Source organism: Corvus brachyrhynchos, unplaced genomic scaffold (genome assembly GCF_000691975.1).
Source record: "Corvus brachyrhynchos isolate BGI_N302 unplaced genomic scaffold, ASM69197v1 scaffold83, whole genome shotgun sequence".
NCBI lineage: Eukaryota > Metazoa > Chordata > Aves > Passeriformes > Corvidae > Corvus > Corvus brachyrhynchos.
In genome coordinates, this window is record NW_008238464.1 from 2,551,473 (window position 1) to 2,573,567 (window position 22,095).

At 41.3% G+C, this 22,095-nt stretch overlaps 2 protein-coding genes across 2 annotated transcripts in view; both read right to left on the reverse strand.

Annotated features, from left to right (window-relative positions):
• RNF149 (ring finger protein 149) overlaps positions 1-11,710 on the reverse strand; it is a 35,043-nt gene extending 23,333 nt beyond the window's left edge. The window contains exons 1-2 of the mRNA XM_017736999.1: positions 11,688-11,710; positions 101-105 (exon numbers count right to left, since the gene is read on the reverse strand). The gene's annotated coding sequence lies outside the window, so the exon portion shown is untranslated. The remainder of the gene's footprint in view (positions 1-100; positions 106-11,687) is intronic.
• On the reverse strand, positions 2,910-22,009 carry CREG2 (cellular repressor of E1A stimulated genes 2). Its single transcript, XM_017736973.1, has 4 exons — positions 21,902-22,009; positions 19,830-20,098; positions 8,237-8,350; positions 2,910-6,535 (listed from the first exon to the last, which is right to left on the reverse strand). Exons 1-4 carry the CDS (start codon positions 22,007-22,009, stop codon positions 6,388-6,390), a joined length of 639 nt encoding a protein of 212 aa, XP_017592462.1. The 3' UTR covers positions 2,910-6,387.
• Positions 22,010-22,095: the final 86 nt, after the last annotated feature.

Genomic DNA, 22,095 nt, shown 5'->3' on the forward strand with positions numbered 1-22,095 from the left:
TACCGGGTGGCAAATGAATTAGGTTGGAAAAGACCTCTGAGATCATCAAATCCAACCTGTGATCGAACACCGCCATGTCAGCTAGACCATGGCAGTTAGTGCCACGTCTGATCTTGCCTTAAACACCCCTAGGCACGGTGACTCCACCCCCTCCCTGGGCAGCTCATTTCAATGTCTTACCACCCTTTTTGAGAAGAAAGTCCTCCTAATATCCAACCTAAACCCACCCTGGCGCAGCTTGAGGCTGTGTCTTCCTGTCCTGTCGCTGGTTGCCTGGGAGAAGAGGCCGAGCCCCGCCTGGCTGCAGGCTCCTTTCAGGTGGTTGTAGAGAGTGGTAAGGTCTCCCCCGAGCCTCCTTTTCTCCAAGCTAAACAATCCCAGCTCCCTTTGCTGCTTCTCACGGGACTTGTGCTCCACACTTCTCACCAGCTCCATTGCCCTTCTCTGGACCCATTCCAGCACCTCAATATCTTTGAATTGAGGGGCCCAGAACTGGACACAGCACTCGAAGTATGGCCTCACCAGTGCCACAAGGGGAGAATTACTTCCCTAGTCCTGCTGGCCACTCTAATACAGGCCAGGATGTCATTGCCCCCGGTCTGTCGGGGCTCTTTAAGGAGCACAGCTCAGCCCCGGCTCCCTGCACACAACTGGTGCCCGCGGGGATCAACGTGAAGCGCCTCCTGCAGGAAGTGTCCATTGCCCCTGCCTGGCACTTGCCCTCCCCTGCCAACGAGCCCTCGGGCGCTGCTCGGCCTTGGACCCTGCCACGGCGGGCCGGCCCAAGTGCTGTCCACCAGCCCAGCAGTGACACACGCGCCAAGTTAAATGAGTCACTGCCGCACCCTCCGGGGCACACCTCGCCCTCGTTCGAAGGTGAAGCGTGGCTTCCTGAGGAGTGGAGGCAGACTGAAGCACCAGAAGCAAGGACACCACAGAACGAGAGGTGGCCAGAAGGGAGCAAGGAATAGAACGGTGCACAGACATGCAGAGGAAAGGGAATGGAGCTACGCACGTTCAGATACACACGGTGCCTGTGCTGTTGTGCTGAGGGGAGCTCATTCCAGAAGGATGAAAAATGGTGACAGGGTCTGTACTGTGTCTGGAGGAAAAAGTATACAAGTACAAGATTAAGGTCCTGAATAGACATGATCATTCTATAGACTTGTTTTCCATTAAATAGAAGTATTTGACGTACACCTTTTTTTAAATAAACACAGAATCTTCCCTATTTTCTTGTAGAACACATCTGTACCTTCTCCCAGCTTTTAAAATGAATCACTTGTTTTCACCAGCTAGCAGCCTTTTTTGAATGGTTGTTTTCCTTCAGAAGACGATAGTTGTGTGTTCCTGCACTGTTACCTGTGTTGTCAAACAATATTGTCAAACTTTGTTGATGTCCTTCCTAATCGTGATTATATGTTGTGGCTGCTGACACAGCCACATAGAGCCTGGAATAGTTTGTGCAAAATATATCGTTGGAAAAAGCCATGAGCTTGATGAACTGCCCTACTCTGTGTCAGCACCAAGGCCAATATGTTCTCATTTCTGTTCCAGTGTTTCAACAAACAAACAAACAAACAAACAAATACCTTCAAACCCAAAGTATTCCTTAATGAACTCTCTAACATTCTCCGAAAATAAGACTTGGCAGTTTTAGGACTCTCTCCAAAGGCACTGAGCATAGTGACAAGATTAAGGTGGCAAAATCAAGAAGACCAACAAGACTGAGCAGCCAAAGTAATGTGGAAGAGGCTGTGGAGAATAACTTGGAAGCTGAGGGAAGAACATAGGAAAATTAGTTAATGAAAAAAAAATAGAGAAAAGAGGATAAGGAAACAGAAGAGCATCTAGCAAAATATTAGATGGGAGAGGGCATGTGGAGGTGGTGGCAGAGAAAAGGCAGGTAAAAAAAGAGCTTTATTGAAGGATGACAAGCGACAATTTGGAAGAAGTGTGAATTCAGTATTTGGCAAAAAGCAGATTAAAGAAAGTGACAGTACTTCAGTGATTCCAAAAATGTTCAAATTAGGGTTGTTGTTTTTTTTTAATGAATAAAAGACACTTGGTGTAATCAGAATAGACATCACTCCAGAAATGGGATAACAGTAAAAACAGCAAGCAAAAAGGAAAAGAACAGCTGCAGGAAATGTTCTTTCAAAAATACAGATTACTGGAAATAGGAACCTGGTGTTGACTGGGATTTGTACAGGTTAGGGAACTGCTGTCACAGTTCTTACAGTAAATGCAGTCCAACCAGTGGCAAGACAAAGATTTAAAGTGTAAATAGGAAACACAGGCTGTTATTCAATCCTAACATAGGCTGTTATTCTATTCCATTCTATTCTATTCTAATCTTTATTGGATATGAAGTGGTAATTTTAGTATGAGAGCTTGAATTTTGTTGAAAGGAGATGGTGTGGGAAAGCAAGATACAAAGGCAAATTGTCAGACTTGGCTTAAGAAAACGCGGCAGAGGAAAGTGGACAGCAGAGGACAAGTTGTAACAAGAACTTGTAAGAGCAAGGCTGGCAAGGGAAGAAACAGCACTGAGGAAACTTCCAAAACACTCTTAATGCACACCCGAGAGGTGAGTGCTCAGCTCCTACGTGCAGAAAAGAAGAGCGAACTTTAAGAGTGACATTTAACTGCCACAGTGAAAGCAAATTTTGAACAGTAATGAGAAGACGAAGGAATGATAAAAGGTGCTTGGCTAGACTTTTCTCCTCAGAGAAAAGGCAGATCTGAGTCTCAATTCCCACAAATATTTTGAGAGAAATTAACTTGGTCCAGGAAAACTCAGGGGAAAAAACCAAAACAGACGTTCAGATCAGACAGAAATAGTAATGGTTGTTAGCACAAGGTCGGTTACTCTGGCAAATGCTGTACTGAAGATTATCCTTATACAGTTTCTGCTTTGAAATTTGTTTTATTTGCATTTCTTCCCCAAGGCCATTTTGTTAACAACTTTCAATATTTTTAGGACTCAAAATACACTGCAAATTGCAATACACATCCAGAAATGAGACAGGTTGCATTTCAACCACTGAAGTGATGAAAATTTCACCAGAAACAGAACATTCTTTGGTTAAATAAGAACAGCAGTTCAAAATAGCAGTGCCTAAGTTCTGTACATGCATTTCTTTTGTCCAAATTAGCAAAAAGTGAGAACCCAACCTTTCACTTCGTTTTCCTTTTTTCAGCAAGTATACAGAAATGACTAAATAAATCTTTTAAATATTACAAGGCCACAGTTAAAATTTTAAACATGTTGCACAACAAACTTTTTTTGGGAAGCTACAGAAATAACGAAAATACAGAACACATGGAAATTACACATCAGCTAGTTAAAACACTTAATAAATACATAAGAGCTTATCAACACCTTTTATGGAAATGCCTGTTTGATCCAATAATTAAAGCTTAACAAATAAATGGGATTTTTGCTATTGACTTGAACTGAAGCAAGATCAGACTCTACAGTCTTAAGGAGCTATGGTTTTATTATAGTATTTCAGATAAGACTCTTTGGGTTAAAAGTTTCAACAAACATCACTTAGCAAGTGATGACCAATATTACTTGAGACATTTGTCTGTTTAAAGAAAAATTAGAAGTAGCTTATAAATAATAATATAAAGCCCAAATAAGCAAACTACTATCACCTCCCTTTTTTTTTTCTTTTTTTTTTTTTGGTCTGAAAAATTCCTTTCAAAATCTCCAGGTCATATTTTTGATGAATTTCTACAGACTTCCAAGGACTCTCATGGTAGCTGTTCCTTGGGTGAGAGAAGCATGAAATGAGAACAGGTGATTTAAGACAGCATTTCTTCATGAGGCCCCTTTTGTCACTTTACATGTCACCAGCATTTCATGTTTTGAGGTTCTGCCAAGAGCCTCACGGCAGGTCCATATAGAAAAGCTTCTTGATGAATGTGTCATTTTACAATACAGAAGCTACTCCAATTAATCTGTGTGTGCAGGGAGACAGCCTATAACAAGTAGGGTGTTGTAAATTCAAAACCTGCCTTAGTACACACTAACTTTTTAAACCATTAAAGCTCTTCTGAACCTCGTTGACACAATCCCTTACTGCTTCAAGGCTAGTTAGTAAGTTAATGGATAGGACATAGGGTCATATCACTGTTGCCAGGGGATGTGAATGAAATTGAGAGTGTAGTAACAGTAGCACTTCTAAAATTCTTCCTCTCTTCAGCTGTTTAAACATTAAAATTGTATTCTGGATTTGCTTAATCTGTGTGTGTTTAGGAGTGAGGGACGGAATAGGGGTTTCAGGTTTCTCTGGGAATAATAGCGAACTGGGATAAGGAAATAGGTAATTATAGTTTCACAGAAATGTTACATGTGTGAAATTGTCTTACAAGGTCTAGTATTCTTCCTGTTGAACTCAGATTTAAAAGTCCCATTAATCCTAAAGGACCCAGTCATCAAATCCATACTGGACGAAGATCCCCATGGCAAAATTATATGAATCAAGGAGGATTTCACTTGACAGTATTCTATAAATCTGTATAGGATGAGCCATCTTGCTTCAGTACTACACAATGCAAGATTCAGGGGCAAACTCAAATGTGAAAATGCAACTCATGTGCCAAGAAAAAAAAAAGGAAATAGATTCAGGCAGGACACTTCCTCCTTTTGTGTAATTACTTCTGCAAAAGATCTGCACAGCTAACAAAATCTCTGGCAATGAGACAAGAATAAAAAAAAGCTTGGTGAATGTCATAACAAAGTTTCCCCCCCTCAATTGCCTTTGCTTCTTACAGAATGCCAGGAATAGTAGTGATGCCTGGGACCCGGGACTCACCCTAGGGCTAAGTGGCCCCTTGTAGTTAAACCAGCATGGTGCCCAGCTGTTCTGGGAATGACTCCCTCTCTCCATGCCTGAGCCAAAATAAGCTCAGCTACACTTAATTGGCTTCCAGCTGATCATGGCTCATACAGCTGCCTCTGAGCTCTGCCCAGGGATTAACCTGTACAAGCTCAGGGCACTCGCCCAGGCACCCAGGCTCCTCCCCAGCCCAGCAGGCTGATGTCCAGAGCTCAGGTGCACTCCCAGGGATGCTGGAAGACCTTCCCCACAGGCACTGAAACCCCATCTCAATGTGTCTCTTTCTTAATGTAACAGGGAGAGCAGCCGTATCATTTTCAAACAGTGCGGTGGCTTGGCTGGTTAGCCATGGGAACTTTCTTTCTGTGATATCTTAAGAGCTGCAGAATAAGTTTATCAGGAGGACATCTACAGAAAGGGCTGACGGTGGTTAAAATACCTTTGAACTCTTTTGGTATTACTGCATGAGAAGCCTATACATAATGTGTTTGCAACGTTGCACTTTCCACACTGGGAAAAGTAGTTTTTTGTGGCCCGAAATACCTACCATCTTTAGGCTTCTTTAAAAAATAAATGCATGAACAAGCCCTTTAAATCTTAGTGAGGAAACAGAATTAAAGGACAGGCTCCACCCCCAGTGGAGTTAGTGAGGGCTTACAAAAAATCAGTTGCACAAGCCAGTTAAAAATAAAGCACTGGCTGGAGCAGGGAGGCAAAAAAAAATGGGACTACAGGCTATTAAAAATACTTTTCCTGTCTCAACAGGAACAGGCTAGCTGAGAACATTTACTCTAAATTCTTCTTATGAGAATGTTTGTACTTGTATTGAGATAATCCTTGTAGGGCTGATTTGATTTTGGCCCTTAATGTGTTTAACCAGCTTTGTGTCAGAGACAAGTTATATTGGAGCTGTGTTGTTTGAACTGATTGCATTTTTTCTGCTAAAGAGAGAAGTTTTACTCAATTTCCAAGTGAAATATCAAATTATCTAATTAGGGAAAAACACTCATAGAAAATAGAATTTAGCAAATGAGGACGGCTTTAGCAAATAATTTGTTTTTAAACTTAAATACCTAAATTTGCAGCTATTAAGTTTCTCTTAAAGTACTTACAAATCAAGGGAGACAAAGCAGCAGTAATACCTCCACAATGCATGGAGGCTTCTGAGTAGGCAATTTGCTTTTTCTGCAAATCAAAACATTATATTTAGCACATAGTGTAGTTTCCCTGTGGGTGCACAGCAATAGAAGTCAAAACAAACAGATACAAAGCATTTTAAAAACAGCATTTCAGATGACGCATTGCCTGCTTGAAATGACAAGTCTGTACATTGCAGGGTAGGGCTAGTATCCACCTCTCCTTTATAATTTGAAAGTCTGTGTTGATTTATTTTCACTCCACTCCATGTGAGACGAGGCTATTTTGAAGCCTCTTGGGAGAAGAAAAAAAATATCACTGTAAAGAAACCATCTACCATGAAATTTTAAAACTGTTTGGAAAGAAAACTCAGGAGATTTCTATCTCAAAGCCCATTCAATCATCCTTTACTTGGAGCTGCTTTTAAATACTCTTCTACTGCAATGGGAGAAACTTCTCCATACCAGCTTTGAAGCCAGATGTGTTCAATGTTCATTTTCATGAAGAACCACTCATAGCTACGAGGCCACTTTCTTACCACTGGGTGCCTGGAAGGACAAAGACAAGGAAAAAAATTAGAAGATGTGCCAAAGCATATGCATATTCTGCTTTTTTCTTCAGCCTAGTGTGTTCAGCCAGAGTGAAACCTGAGATATGAGAACACCCCCATTCATCTTTTTGGCGCTCCCTTGCTTGCTGTAAAGTTTACTATCTTCCACACCCCAGTCTGGGGAGAACTGCAACACAGGCAGCTAGCAACCAGCACCTTGCCCCACTGCAGAACCCTATCTATAAAGGCAGATGTTGTTTGGTCTCTAAGTAAGTGAAAAACAGTTAGAGAAGACTCTTATGAATGTGTGTCAGGGTTAATAAAACTGGGTAGCAGGTAGAGCGTAGCCTCTGCAAGCTGTCGCCTCCTACAGCCTTCTCATGCTGTATTTATGTCTCATTTCTTTGGCCTTCCTTACAGCTAAGTTGAACAGATTGTCCCTGACTGGGTGCAGATGTCTGATGCTCAGCAAGCATATCTGTGGGAAGCTCAGCAGTGATGGACAGAGTGGATACAACAGTTCAAGTCCCAGTGTTCACAGGAACATGGGCAGGAAGTGGTGCAAGTCTGGGCAGGGTTGGCTCAGTGCCCCTCTACTCCTGCAGAGGACCCTGCAGCAGAGATGCTTGGTTTGGCAACGTCTTGGTTTCCCTGTCATTGGGAAAATGGTATTTCCTACCATTTTCTGAGCTGTCCCTTTGAGCGCCTATGACTCTGGCATTAGTAAGTGGTGTCAGATGCTGCTAGCACTGGATATGCCCCAGAAGCCCTCACTTTATTGTTCTGGCTGTTGCACCCTGACAGCAGAGCATCCTCTGCTGAGGCACTTTTGGACTCTGGATCACATGGAAATTGAATTCCTGTGAAGTTTGTAAAAAAGGCTTGTGTGTCAATATGGCCCCATCTGTTCATGGTCCCATTTTTGCTATCGATGGTACACACTGACAGAGTCTAACCCTGACCCCTTCCTGTAGGTCAGAAAGAATATCACCTCTGGGCTGTTTTGGATTCAAGCTCATCCCAATTTCCCAGCAGTATTTGATTGACCAGGCAAGGTGTGCCTGGAGGACAATCCCTGGCAGCCTGTGTGGGAGGTGTGTGCCCCAGCTAAGGTTCAGGCTTTTCACGCCTGTAATTCTAGAGACCCACTGAAGGGCATGGGGGCACACCCTGTGTGTGTGCTATGCATCTGGGTTGTGCTTGCATCTGTTCAAAGGAGACTGTTCAGGAAGTACTATGGCTTTGAAGCAGCTGGGACATTAGGAGAGGTAATTAAACTTGTAAGCTCCACCCTGAAGATGTTTGTAAGCCCAAAGGCAGCAGACCTCTACTCTGAGTAGGAGGAGGCTGTAGGTGAAGGGCACTACCTGTTGTAAGGTGGGGTAGAATCATTAAAGATAACAAATACAGCATGGAATTATGGAATCTCTCCTTGGAACCAGGTGACCTATCTTCATAATCCCCAGATTATAAACCGTGTGCCTTACCAGAGTCCAACACTAATTGCATTTCCATATTTCATTTCCTCAAGAGTTAAAAGGTCTATCATTCCAAGCCACACAGAAGCCAACATGCTTTGTGGCCCCAAAGTAAACGTCAGGCTTGTTATTTCTTAGATTTTCTGTACCAAATGGCCACATTTGTGTATTTGTCTCAAACCCATGGGTTGCACTCTACTACATTCCTGTTAGATACAGACCTGGAAAACATTGCTTGCTTGGCAAATTCTACTTCCTCTGGAGGCACCGTGACCATCTGTCCCGTGAGAGTCAGCCTGGTGCACCTTGGATCCTCTGGATCAATTACATTTTTTCTGTGCACAGAGAAAAATGCTCATGAGTAATAGGTTTCTTTCTTTCTAAAGGGCTTTTGGAGAAGTATGAACTCCTGCTCACATATAAAAAGCTTTGTCAAGCCTTGTGGCTCTTCTCTACTCCCAGCTATGCTGTTTGGTGGAGGGGGGAGGTCTGGAAGGAATACTTGACTGATACATAGCTCTGCTGTGGATAGTTGCTTAATCTTACTTTATGCTCACAAAAATTGGATTAGTATATGGTGGATTGTAAAAAATGTGAAAATGGCAGTATTCCCAGACAGATGTACAGACCTGTATTCAGGATTCTGAGAAGAACTGGTGAGATGGTTAGTCTGTGCCTATGCCTACAGAAGAGTATGAATATGTGTATCTGTATGTAAAACATAAAGTCTCTTCATTGTGCTTATCCTAAAAAATCAATTCTTGTTCATTTTTTACCTATTTGTCCACTGCTTTACACCAAATAGAAAAATTCTCCAATTGCCTTCAGACCAAGAACAGGGAAGGTACTTGTTACTTTTTGGCTCTTTGTATATAGTAATAATAAATAACTCCCATTAGTAACTGCAGGGCAATTGCTGACTCTGACATACACAATACGAGCATATAAATCATCAGTAAATCGACCAATTGCAAAAAAATAGTGTACGAAATGACTGCAAAGGCTTGATCCTGGCAAATGCTGAGCAGCCCCAAGTCCTGTTGCCAGCAGTTTGAGACTGCTTAGCATCTCAGGGAACTGTCTTCCCATGTCAGCCCAAGAAACTACATTAGGAAATGAAAGCTCCATTTCTTCTTCACTGTGTTTTAATCACAGTAAATTACATCTCATCTGTGTACAATTTTACTTAAAGGTCTTGGCTTGAGCCCTTTAGCCTTAACTGTGTGCAATCTGCAATGGCTTCATTTTTGGTTATATCTCAATGTGTGTCTAGTGTATGCAGGAAACATATGGGCATCCTCCTGCAGCTAATTTAACACCTGCAGATTCTCCACAGATGGCTATGGGAGATTATGTAGCTCACTAGATAAAGTATCTGCTTTTCTAGACAGGGTCATGAACAGAGATACATAAGGAGGTACAGGAGGCTGATTGATACTTGCCTACATCCAGTAAGCACTTGCTACTGTCTGCAGCCTGACCTCCAAAGTGCCATTTGCAGTCACATCATCTCAGGGACACTTTTTCAGTGTCCTGTTCAGTCTGGAGCAGCAATTATCTGAAGGGGATGTTCAGTTTAACAACTTTTGGACAAATTCCACTTGTATTCTTTTTCCTCTCCTATGCTTACTGATGGGAGGAAGGGCCAAGGCCAAAGATCAGGCTCAAACTTTCTGTTCACATCAACTTATAATGGTCTAATTTTCTCTAATACAATTTTTAAGCTATAAAATAAAACATGAGTGGTGTTCTGAGTACCCGAAAATCTGCAGCCCAGGCATTGGGTTTATTTCTATCAGTGTGTATGCAGAATACAAACTTGTCTACATGATCATCTTGGCACACCGTAGATCCTCTCAGCGCTGACTCCTACTGCCTGCTGAAGATTCATTTCACGTCTGGGTTACAGTGGCCCGAAAGCGCTCCATCCCTAAGGAACACAGCTCCACGGCCCAGGGACACCTGTAGCTCCTGGCATTTCTTTTGCGTAGGCTTTGGGTGTTGTGTGACTGCCCAGCATCCATGGCCCAGTGGGATACTCACCCACCAAAACACGAATAAATACAGGCAAATACAGTGAATACAGCTGAAGAGAAAGGAACCAAATCCCACATGCAAAGGGTGTCAGCTGAGGGTCTGCATGTCCAGCAGCCAGGGCAGTGCACATTCACACTCTTCTATTGTTATCTTTTATGCTTAATACTGTACCCAAAGCCCTCTGCATATGTTTATATATTCAATATATATTTAACATATATATAGATGAAGGAAAGGGACTTCTTGCGAGCAGAAATTCAGTTCAGAAAATTGCTTTAAAACAACTGTGCATCTGAGTATATGATACAATTTCCTCCACAGCCTAACAGTATAATAAAACAACTGAAGAGCCAGGAAAAACAGCAATATTTGCAAGTGTCTTTCTTGCACACAGCTCCTAGGTAATATGTGGTTAATTACTTCCAGAGTGGATTTTGAAAGGGATTGTTATTAAAAGATGTCTGTGTTTCACAGAGCAGATTAAGGTGATAGATTTTGGATGTGATCAGGAACAGTGAGAAGTTTTGGTCTGGCCTCAGATTACAATTATTTGGTGTTTTTGTGCAAGTACATGTTTATTCTGTAAGCATACTATTTGATTTTGAGTAGGCAATAGAGCTGATGTAGCTGTGGTTAAGCAGTGAACCCTGCCTGCCTTTGCTGAGAAAGTTTTGCCTAATAGGACTAGTGTCTGATGTGACTCTTCCCCAATTGACATGAAAAGCTGCTCTCCAGATATTTGGCTGACAACAAAGCCCACACACTGTGCATCCATAATTTGAATAGTTTTATTTATGGGTTTTTTTCCCTGCCTGCTTCTGTTTACATTCTCATGAGCCAGGGTGCTACATTGATTGACACACATTATACTACCTTCCCAGTAAAAATTATTCAAACTGAATTTCGCACATTGGAATAATATTCTGGAGGGTCAGTTTGTTTTTCTGGGAAATGACTCAAACAAATTATTTGTTGAGATTATGTTAGGTGAAGTTTTGGAAGAGCTAAACAGGACAGTGATACATTTGGGTTCAGCACACTGTTACTACTTTGCTGGTTTTGCTTTCAGGGCTGCCTCTTATCATAGGTTTTCTGTTTCAGAATAGGAACCTTGTATTCTAATCTGACATTAGCATTAGTATTTTCTTTTTCAAAGGAGCCCTTCATATTCTGAAGTAAATCTGTTTCTGCATCTCTTTTTTATTTTGGCCTAGTATTTCCCTAATGGTGTTTGATTACTGTTATACTTCTTAAACCATCAAAACCCACTAAACTTACAGCTATCATTTCTAAATGTTGTGAATGGGTCTTGAGTCTTCAGTGTTGTTGCCAGTGCAACTAATGCAAATGCAAGATTTTCTTCCTAGGACTAAAGTGGTATAGTCAAGGATTTATGTAATATTTTTACTAAAGATAATTAAGGGATACCAGGGATTAATAGATATATTTACTAAAACATTCCTCACTTGCATCTGTAGAGATCTAGTCATGCATTCACTAGACATTTCTTGCCTCTGTATAAATACATATTCAGCTCTCAGTCCCTGAGTTCCTTTCATCTTTTCTGGCACAAGAACAAGTGGATGCAGAGGAGCGGTTTTATGTAACATTTGTGTGCTGCTGACTGGGTGTGAGGGGGAGGCAGAGTCAGGGGTAGAGATGGTGACACTGTTGGTCTCTTGAGGAAACCCAAGGTGGTTTCTCAGGTGTTTTTTTTTCACTCGAATCAAGTCCTCTGTCTCCATGGGGAGGACTCATGAATGCTACAGTAAAATATGAACTGAGGGGAAGAGAAAGCAGGTGACTGCGAAAGAAGACCAAGCAATAGGGAACACATGATATATTTTCATGCTTATTTGAAATACATACACTTTGTTGCAGAAAATTAGGAAGGCCAGATTAAAATGGAAGAAGATTCAGTTGATGCATTTTATAAGAAAACAGTGCATTAAGAGAGATCATCTTAATTATTCATCTGATCTGTGAAGAGAGAAGAATTGATTGTTCCTGTTCCTCTGCTTACACTGAGCAAAGTAGGTATGCAGAGTTTGACCCAATCCAGGCAGTTTTCTTCCAAGTGTGTGAGATGACATCACTTAAAAGGTGCCAGCTTTACTGAGCTTAAGGAGAGACCTACATCCAATTGAAAAATACTTCCCAACAGAGATGCAATGCTGCAAAGCACACTGCTAATGAACGTCCCACTTATTTTACTATGTAACACTTCCGCAATTTCTGGGTCGTGGTTCAAGAGTGGTTCAGAGTAAAGAGTGCCACCTACTCATTAAATTCTTTACTACACTAGCCATCTCCTGGAGTTTAATTAGAAGCTTCTTATACAGCAACTGTCCAAGTCCAGGTGTTATGAATCTATACTTCAGGCTGCTGTGGTTATACTGGCACATAAGATGATGATGTTGGGACTTGGTTAGTATTCCCTTTCACAGTTGAGATCTTTGCTTTGACTGATGATGCTCTGTCTCCTGGTTTTTCACCAAAAGTATCCCTGAGTATATCTTCATTCTCAGCCTCTGCAATCCATTAGTGAGGTGACACTGATCTGACACAGATCAATAGTAAAAGCAAATTAAGAGTTTGGAAGGCACTGGGGAAGGAAAGCCAGGTACTCCCAAGGAAGGAGAATGGCAGGAGGGTTCAGTACTGCTCCAGTCTCTGGGTGTGGAAGCAGGGGTCTATGCAGAGGAATCCCTTTCTTTTTCTTCCCCAGCCTCCTTTTCCCACAAAGGAGCTTACATCCTTCTCCTCCACCCCCTGAGGAAACGAGACCTTCCATCCTCCCTGGGGGGATACACAAATCCTTCCTATCTCCCCTGAACACATTTCTCACTGCCATGTGAGAAAGCACTGCTCTTACCCCTCTACTTCTTCAGAGTTGAAGAGAAAAGAAGTTGGGAGAGAGCTTTTTCCTGTTGCAGAAAAGAAGAGACAGAGCCAAGAAGAAAGCCGCAGAGAACAGTTTTCCTACATTTTTTTCAGCTTTAAAGCACACAGCTCATGAGTGGCATAAGGGCAATGACTGCCTCTACACAGTCTAAGCTCTCCTATAATGGTAGCAGTCGTGAAAACCCATGTAATTTGGAGGTGGGGACTGGCTGTTGACACAGCTCATCCCTGTCACCTCCCATGGATGCAAGGTAGGTGACTCTGTCACACCCTGCACAGGGCTCCTCTTCACATAGCCCCAAACTGGGCACAAGGTGAAAAGGCAGTTATCTCCTAATATACAAAATGCATCATAGGATTTTTGTGCCCTAAAATCTACAGAAAGGAAGGGAGGGAATGCTCTGTTCTGAGAGAATTACTGTAAAGTGCATATAATTTTGATTCATAAATGTGATTAATTTTGAAAAGTAAGTAATTCTCCTCATTCATTTGTTCACCACTAACTATCAGAGTCTCTGAAGCCGAAAGAATGTATTGGTGCTGCTAATCTGCATGGCATGAACGTCAGACAAAATCTCTACTGAAAGCGATTTCGTAATCTGAAAAGCTGTTGCTGGCCTTCAACCGGATATGGCTAGGCAGTTCTGCCCTGCTCTGATTTTGACAAGAATTTCTTTATCAGCTGTGTTTGGGAGCCAGCAAAGACAGTTAGAACATCCTTGCTTTTGGAAGAGGTCTTCTGTTTTGAATCTGAAGTCAAGCAAGAGAGCTAAAGATTATTGATGCAGTGGCTGTTCATCTAAGCGAGCCTGTGTTCATAGTATATGTGTTTTAATGTTTTAAATAATTTAACTCTTACTGTAAGATAATCCTTCCTAAAATGTTTTAATTACAATGTGTTACGTGAAGCCAGTCTGTTTGCCTGTCTCCACTGACAATAGCAATGCGTTTCTTCAGCTGAACTCTGTTTCAGACAGGAAGCTTTTATATAGTTTAACCATAGACCATTCATGGAGGGAAAAAAAGAATCACAGCATCAACTATTTCTGTACACAGAGTCAGAGAAACACTATTTCACTAGAAAGGGATTTTAGGAAGTTGGTTATTTAAGAATACTGGAAAAATAGTAATTTAGTATTGTGTGCATTGGGTCATGATGATAGTAGGTTTCATGTTTGACTTTCTAATTTAGTATCTTCATGATTTTTTTAAATAAAGATTTTTCAGGAACAACTACTGACATAATTATTTGCATATGACTAAAAAGGGCCAATATAAATACCAGAACTAGAAATGTGTCTGTGCCACAGAATCAGGAGGTGGATCTCAAAAACTGATGGCTGTCTGAATTCAGCCTTTGTCTTGTGCATGCGTAATTTCTCTTTGTGTAAAGGTACAGTACCAAATTTCTTTGTTATATTAACCCATGTATTAACAACAGTGACTCTACAAACCCAGCAGTAGTTATATGTTGAGTGGCCACATGACATCTCAAAAGTTGTGTCTTCCACCCATGGCAGGCTTACTGTCCATCAGGATTGCCCAGGGAATGAAGTTGGATGTTTGTGCATGCTGCGAATCCACCACACAGCAGGAACCCAGACTCACAAAATTCTTCTTCTCTTCCCATGGCTTGGTGGCTCAGCACTTCCTGTAAACATTTTCCATGTGGAGTTTAGGAAACCTATGGAGCCAGCTTATATCCACTGAAGACATCTGCCTGATCATGCCCATCTGCTAGCTCAAGCACAAGATGAGCATAGTGGGTAAAATGGCTCTGACAGAGTCACCCCTGATGAAGATCATAAATCAGGAGTGGAATCTGAATTCATGAAAATCACTCACAGACAGCAGTGTGGATTTGAAATACCATTCTCCAAACTAATAGCAGGAAAACTAGTAATAGCAGGAAAAATCCAGAGGTGGACTGACCGAAGCTTGCTGCTTTTGCCTTGTATGAAAACCAGTTCACAGCAGCCTTGTAACCGCTCCTTCTCTAAGAAAGCTGCAGTGTGTCCCTGTGAATGTGCTGAAACTTATGTCAAGGAGGCGACACACGTTTAAAATTAATTGCGTGTTTTCCAGGCTGCAGCTGTAGTGAGGCAGACTCAGGAGCTTACTTGGAAAGAGGAATCCTCTGAGCAGCCTGTGTGTTGGGGAATGTGTTTAGAAAAATAGCTGCTCTATTCTTTAATGTAGGGCTTGGTCTTGTTCCCTCTGAAAGCTGAAAGAATGGGACTCAATCTTTTCAGCTTGTCAGTGGCATAGACATACCAGCTTAGTCTATTTATAGCCCTGAACCATTTAATTTTTCTTGCCTCCATTATCCGTTTATCAGCCTTCAGATAAAATGCTGTGTAGTTGCTAACAAATGCTGTCTCTATCCTGGCCATCAGAGCCTTCTCAGAGGGGGGCAGCCAATCTCCGTCTGGGGAGGCATTCTCTAGGTCAGGATAAGGAATCCAGACTGTAGCTGCAATACTAAAATGTCTTGCAATTAGTGCCTAGTCAGATGTGTCGCAGCTCTCTTTCTTTCAATATTAAATGTTATTTTTCTTATTAGTTTAGGGTTTTCAAATTTTCTCTCCAGCTGATGAAATATTGAGGCTGGAGCACCATAAAGGCCAGTCTGTATTCCTCACTTCCTTGAAAGGGAAAATATTTATTGTCAAGGTTTGGAACTTGAGTCTGTTCTGAAACAAAACAAATGAAATTTGCTACTAAATAAATTTAATATCAAATTGGTGTACACAAGCCACTTGAAACTCATTAGGTACACGAAGACATTGAAATGTCAGCTATGTTTTCTTTCTAAAGGCCAGAGATTTCTTTTGCGTGCAATAGGTCAGACGCATTTTTCAGGAGAGTGCCAAATACTCCCAGGAGCATTGGTTACAGGCACCGATCAGCTTTCACATTTATTTTCATTCTTGCAACTCAGAGTAGGTTAATAATGGAATTCTAACAAAGTTCCACATGAAAACAAGCTACAAATGCATTGTTGGCATAGCAAGGACATGAACTTTCTCACGTAGAACATTATTCATTTAGCTATTATGCATAATTATTTTGAAACCAAAACAATTAATGATGCACTTGAAGAGAATGTCTGACAAGAATGACACTCACCTTTGTAAAGAAAACCTCGCAGATACCATTTTAAATACTAACAGGACCTGAGGTCTCACAGAGTGAAAGGTCTTGCCTCTCATATAGTGCTAGTAAAGAAGACTTTTGCCATACCAAACTTGAGCCACCACATAAAGCTCTGCACTGAAGATGCTGTGTGCTGTTTGCATGGCACAGCTTGGCTATCTCAGCAGGTCAAGTGCACCCCAAAGCTGGGGACAGGTCACCCCAAGCACTGGCAGCAGGAAACCTTGTTGTTTTCTTGAGTGTCATGCTGCCTGCAGAGGCCCTTTCTGTGGATTAACAGTGGGGTGGTGTGCCGGGCTGCAGTTTTAGATGCTACTACTTTTAAATGTAAAAATCACTCATGGATTCCTAGTTTAAAACATAGATTAATTTCTGACCCTGGTTATAGGGGAAGGGAAGAGAAGAAAGGTAAACTCCAGTGCCTGTACCCTTCCTTACTGTGAGATAGCTTCAAAGCTTGCTCACATTTTCATATCATCAAAATCAAAAACTGTAGCTCAAGTAAAGACGCAACTTTTCATTGTCCGTATTGCTTGTCCTTTGCACTAATGCCAACCAACATCTGTTCCAAATGAGAACTTCAGAAATAATGAAAAAGAAACTGAAGGTGAAAATAAAATAAATAATGCATGGAGCACTGATCAAACTCTGAATCTATGTACTCAATTCAGTAGTAAGTTCAATATCTGGAGTATGGTTATATGCTAAAATGAGGATATCCTGTTTTCCTCCACCTTCTCTTTTCCTTTCCCCTCACCTTTGTTCTTCTCTGGCTCTTGAGGAGCTGATTCAAGTTACTAAGCCAGTAGAAATCTCATCCAGAAAAAAAAAACCTGAGTTCCTGAGCTAAAATAGGCCCACCATATGGTCAGCTGGAGGGAGGGGATGGGATTGCATGGCCAGGAGCAGTACTGGCCACAGGATGAAAAGAAGGATCGGCAGAAAAACTTATTCTCGCTGTCAGGATAATTTTCTTCAGACTTATGTTTCAGCTCAGGCTGAGGCAAAGCCCAGAACTGATTGGGGGCAGGGTAGCACATGACTGGTGGTAGGGAGGGAGAGGAGGGATGTGACAAATGGTAATTAGTTTGGCCTGAGCTGTTTTGGAAATCCAGGTTTAGCTTCTTGGTGGTGCCCAGAGAGCTCTTCTCACCAGAAAGTACAGTCTCAGGCTGCAGAAAGGACTAGAGAGGCAGATGACAGAATCCAGGTTGCCCTGGCTGCAAAACAAGCAGCAGCAAATATTTGTCATACTGATCAAAAGGGTAGTGGTTTGAAAATTAATAGTGATGAAATAAAAAGACATTGAATAAATATCCTCAAAGGTTTGTGATGTATATGGATTTCATATTCCTATAAATCATGCAACATTTCTCTTTTGTTGGTGAATTGGCACTTCCCAAACAGGTAAATCGGGCAGTGATGTTAGTAAGCCATAAAAGGCAAAGACTTTCAAGAGTGGCTGTTTAAAGTCAGGGATCAAAGGCCACACTTAAGTGCCTAAGTGGGTGTATGGTTTTCAGAAGTGCTCAACAGTACCACTTATCATCAATGGAAGCTGCTCTGAGTCTTGGGCCTCTGAAAATAGGGCATTGGGTAGTAGGACATAGGACTTAAAATACATTTTTAAGCACTTGGTCTAGATAGTAAGTTTACTATTAGACTGAATGAAGAAGCTTAGAAAGCAGGAATAAACACCATTAAGCCTGTAATGAAAGAACAGATATATTTATTTTCTAAATGATTAATCCAAAATATTTAATGAAATATTTAAGCAACAAGCAGAACCATTCCAGTGTTAACTTCACTACTTCACTGACCTCCTCAAGCATTCAAAACTGAATTATCTTAACAAATGTTGGTGATAGAAGTTTCCTATTAGGTGTTTGACATTGTAAGAGAAGCCATGATTTCCATTCCTTGGGAATAGGATGTCAACCTCAAATTACTTGTACTGCTTAGGACTAAGAAATGTTTCATTTTTCCAGTATATAACTCTCCAAAAAACAATATATTCTGAAGACAGACAAGTGTAATAACAGTAATGTTTTATATTTGCCATTCCCTGCTTCTCCCAGGGTTCTTCTCAGCGAGCAGGCTTGAGAGGTGGGATGATACTCAAGGCAATCCTCAGCTGGGGAAATCTGCTCTTAAGATAAAACCTCTCCTTCTCCAAAGAGGACCTTAAGTTGGAATAAAAACTGTTAATGCCATTTCTTTCTGAAGGAGTCTGTTCTTACCAGTTCTTTCTCTCTTTCTCCTTGGAACATCAGCTAAGACCTGCTTTGGTAACGGAGTCCTGTCTGACACAATTTCAGTGTCATGTACCTCGTCACGTAAAGAGGCTTTTGTAAATAACACTTCACACAAGGCTGACCCAGCTAAGTTTGCCACATGATTGACTGTAAACAAACATATGGTAGAGATATGTCTTTTTCAAGGAGACAAGAATGGAGGGGGAAATTGAATCATCTTTGAGGTTACATACATACATTTTACACATGTAAAGCTTTGGGGACCTGAAGTTATTCATTATACACAAAGAATGAAATGGACCTGTTGGAGCGAGTCCAGAGGAGGCCGTGATGATGATCATAGGGTTGGAGCACCTGTCCTACAAAGATGGGCTGAGCAGTTGGGGTTGTTCAGCCTGGAGAAGGCTCCAGGGAGACCTTATAAGCAGACTTCCAGTACCTAAAGGGAGCCTGCAAGAGAGCTGGGACTTCTCACAAGGGCATCTAGTGACAGGACAATGGGATAATGGATTTGAACTAAAAGAGAGTAGGTTTTGATTAGATGTCAGGAAAAAATTCTTTGCTGTGAGGGTGGTGAGACCCTGGAACAGGTTGCCCAGAGGGGCTGTGGATGCCCCATCCCTGGAAGTGCTCAAGGCCAGGCTGGATGCGGCTTTGAGCAGCCTGGTCTAGTGGAAGGTGTCCCTGTCTGTGGCAGGGGGGTTGGACTTAGATGGCCCTTAACATTTCTTCCAACACAAACTATGCTGTGATTCTAAGATGCTATGATAGGATTAAGAAGAAGTCAACTCACTGCTGTCTCTGGAAAGAAGAACCTGGGACTGGATATAGGTTGGTAAACCTCAGGCCTGGCTTTCTTTAGTTGAGGGGTCATTTACTGAATGTGATATAAAAGGTGTAAAAAACTTGCAAAGATAGAATATTCAATCATATTCTCTGAAGAGGTGGAAATCAAACTGAGTGTCACAATCCTGAGCATATGAATTGTGAACTGAGAGCTTGAGATCCTCTTACAGAACCCAGAGAGCTGCAGCCCTGTCAAGGCATTCAGCAGGGCCTCCAGAGTTGTTCAGCAGAGCAAAGATGCATTACTGTGAGTTGGATACCCTCTGAAACTCTATGGATTTTATTGTCTAGATCACTATAGACTATTATAGGATCTTGAACACCTAGATTTTATGTAGGCACCTCCAAGAAGAGATTAAAATTTAGGAATTTAATGCACAAGCTGAAAGCCACTCCAGCTGTTGATGCTACAATATACTTCAGTGACACCTCTGCTTTGCTCTACTATGCTTTACCAGGGCAACATACTGCAAAAATTAAAAAAAAACTAGGAAGGAGCATGAAGCTGATCATGAGAGTCAAAAATAAATGCAGGACATTGAAGGTGGGGACCCAGCATTTTGTTCTGAGGTCTGTTTTCTCACTGATGTTGGTAGGAGGCAGATAAAACTGTTACCTGCAGAAATTTCCATCTGCCTCTGGCAGGGTCAGAGAAGCCATGGGATTCTTCAGAAGATCTGTCACAGTGTTATCCTTTGGTGTCACGTAAAAGAAAGGGATTCCAGTGCTGTTATTGATGGGACCATCGCTGAGAAGTAAACAGTTCCCATAGGGCATACCTTGGATCTGCAAAATCCAAATAAGCAACTGGTTACATCTTTGCGCATAGGTGTCGTACAATGTGGGGGATTCCCTCAAGGGCTCTAGCAGAGAGGACAGCCGGTGCTATTGCTCCCACTTCTGTTGTCATCATGAGACAGCATTTCTTCTAAATTAGACCTATCTCCTCTAAATTAGATCTATCATGCTTCTATGAAAACAGATCTCTCCTCTATTTCTTCTCTTTAGTCCTGTCCATGGCACTACAGAGAACATTTTCTCTTCCACTAAGCTTAAAGGAACTGCCAAATTAAAAATGTTTAAGTGCATGAATGTCTTTTTTCCTGCCATCGATGTCAGGAAATGTTTACTCTAAACCACTGCTGGTACCTTTCTTCAAACCCCAAAAGATATAGAGCCTAATTTAGCCTTGATTCAGCCTGCTTTTTACTCTAATATTGCCTCCTCTTTTGGTTTTAACTTGCAATGTGATTGCATCAGTTCACAAAAACAAAAAAATAAGCATTTTAGCTAGAATTGTGTTTTAAGTCAAACTGGACATCAGCTCAGCTTCCTGGGCAGGAACATCAGCTCAGCTTCCTGGGCAGGAACATCAGATCAGGGGTTGTGTCTCAACTGCCAAATAAAACCTCCTCCCATGGCAGAGAAGGGACACTAAGGAGCCAAGTTTTCAAAAAGATTTTCTCACACTGACCTGTGTGCACACAGTGGTTATAATGCATGCAGAAAATGTCCTTGCTCAGTAGTGACACTCATTAATATACTTCAGAATATTGTATATTCCTACTATGCTTTTCATCACATTATAAATAGCAATGACAGATATTCAATTAATTACTCCTTTTTTTCATGTCTTCGGATATTTTTTCCTCCTGGTCTATTAGATGTTAAACAGTGAAATTCTCTGTCAGTACATTAAATCTTTTGCAACAAAATCAAATTAAATACGAATAGTTAATAAGAAAATCCTGGATGATATTGTTATCTGGGTAGCATGCTTTGTGATTTTTAATGTTTATATGCCTTTAAAATTTTAATGCTTATAGTGCTTATAAATGGTCTTTGTTGGCTTTCCTTAAAAGTAATGCTTTAATGATATTACATAACTTAGAAAATAAAAATACTTGTTTATTATTAAGAGTTACATTTGAAAAAAAAAAAGCTCTCAGTAATATCACAGGACATGTTCCCATTGCTTAAAATAGTCTGTCATGCAAGGTTAATGTTACTCTGTATTCTCAAAAATAATTGTGATCACAGGCAGCATAGTTCAGCATTCAAAGCAGCAAACACCACCCCCCAAATTTCAAATTTTATTATGAATCAGATTTTTCTGTATTACTTCTGTGTTCTGTCTGGAGGCAGATAACTGCAGACTATATTATGGCTGTAATTCCACTGAGGGTTTCTGGTGAGAGCATAAACCAAAAGAGTTATGATCATATGGTTTAATAGGATTTCCAAAAGCTGATGTAGAATTATAGGCCTCTTCTGTCTATGTACATATTCATTTAACAGTATCTTTTTTCAATCTGTTACTTCGTATTTCACAATAACATAAACTGCCACTAACTCAGCCAAGCTTTCTGAAGACTTAAATGCTTCTAAATTTGTTTAATTTTAAATTGTAAGCTAATTAATCTGTGAATGCCTTCAACAGAAAGTTAAGACTGTTTTGTTTTTTTTTTTCCTTTTGTCTGAGTGGTACTGGATGCTGTGTCTTATCCCAACGTTTCATTTTAAAAAAGGAAATATTTTAAAACTGGAAAAAGTAATGACCCCAATTCTCCGGTATAGACCAGCTATTTGTTTAGTGCTCCTGACAGAGAAATCGTCCTTTAAGCTGGTATGGCTGGACGGAAGGGCAGATTTCGTGGTAGCCCAGCCGGCTCTCCTTCTTTTCCTCACCCTCCTGAACCAGCCCCTCTCCAAACCCTGCGATGCAGCTCTGTCTTCTGGCCTAAAAGAGATTGTGCTTTGTTTTGCTGTCTCTCTGGTGCGGTTTTTAGGGTGCATCCTCCCTCCCTGTGCTCCGAGCACGATTTCTCTTGCAGAGTTTGCGCTGCTCCCTGCGCGGCGCGGGCGCTGCGGGCGGCGGGACG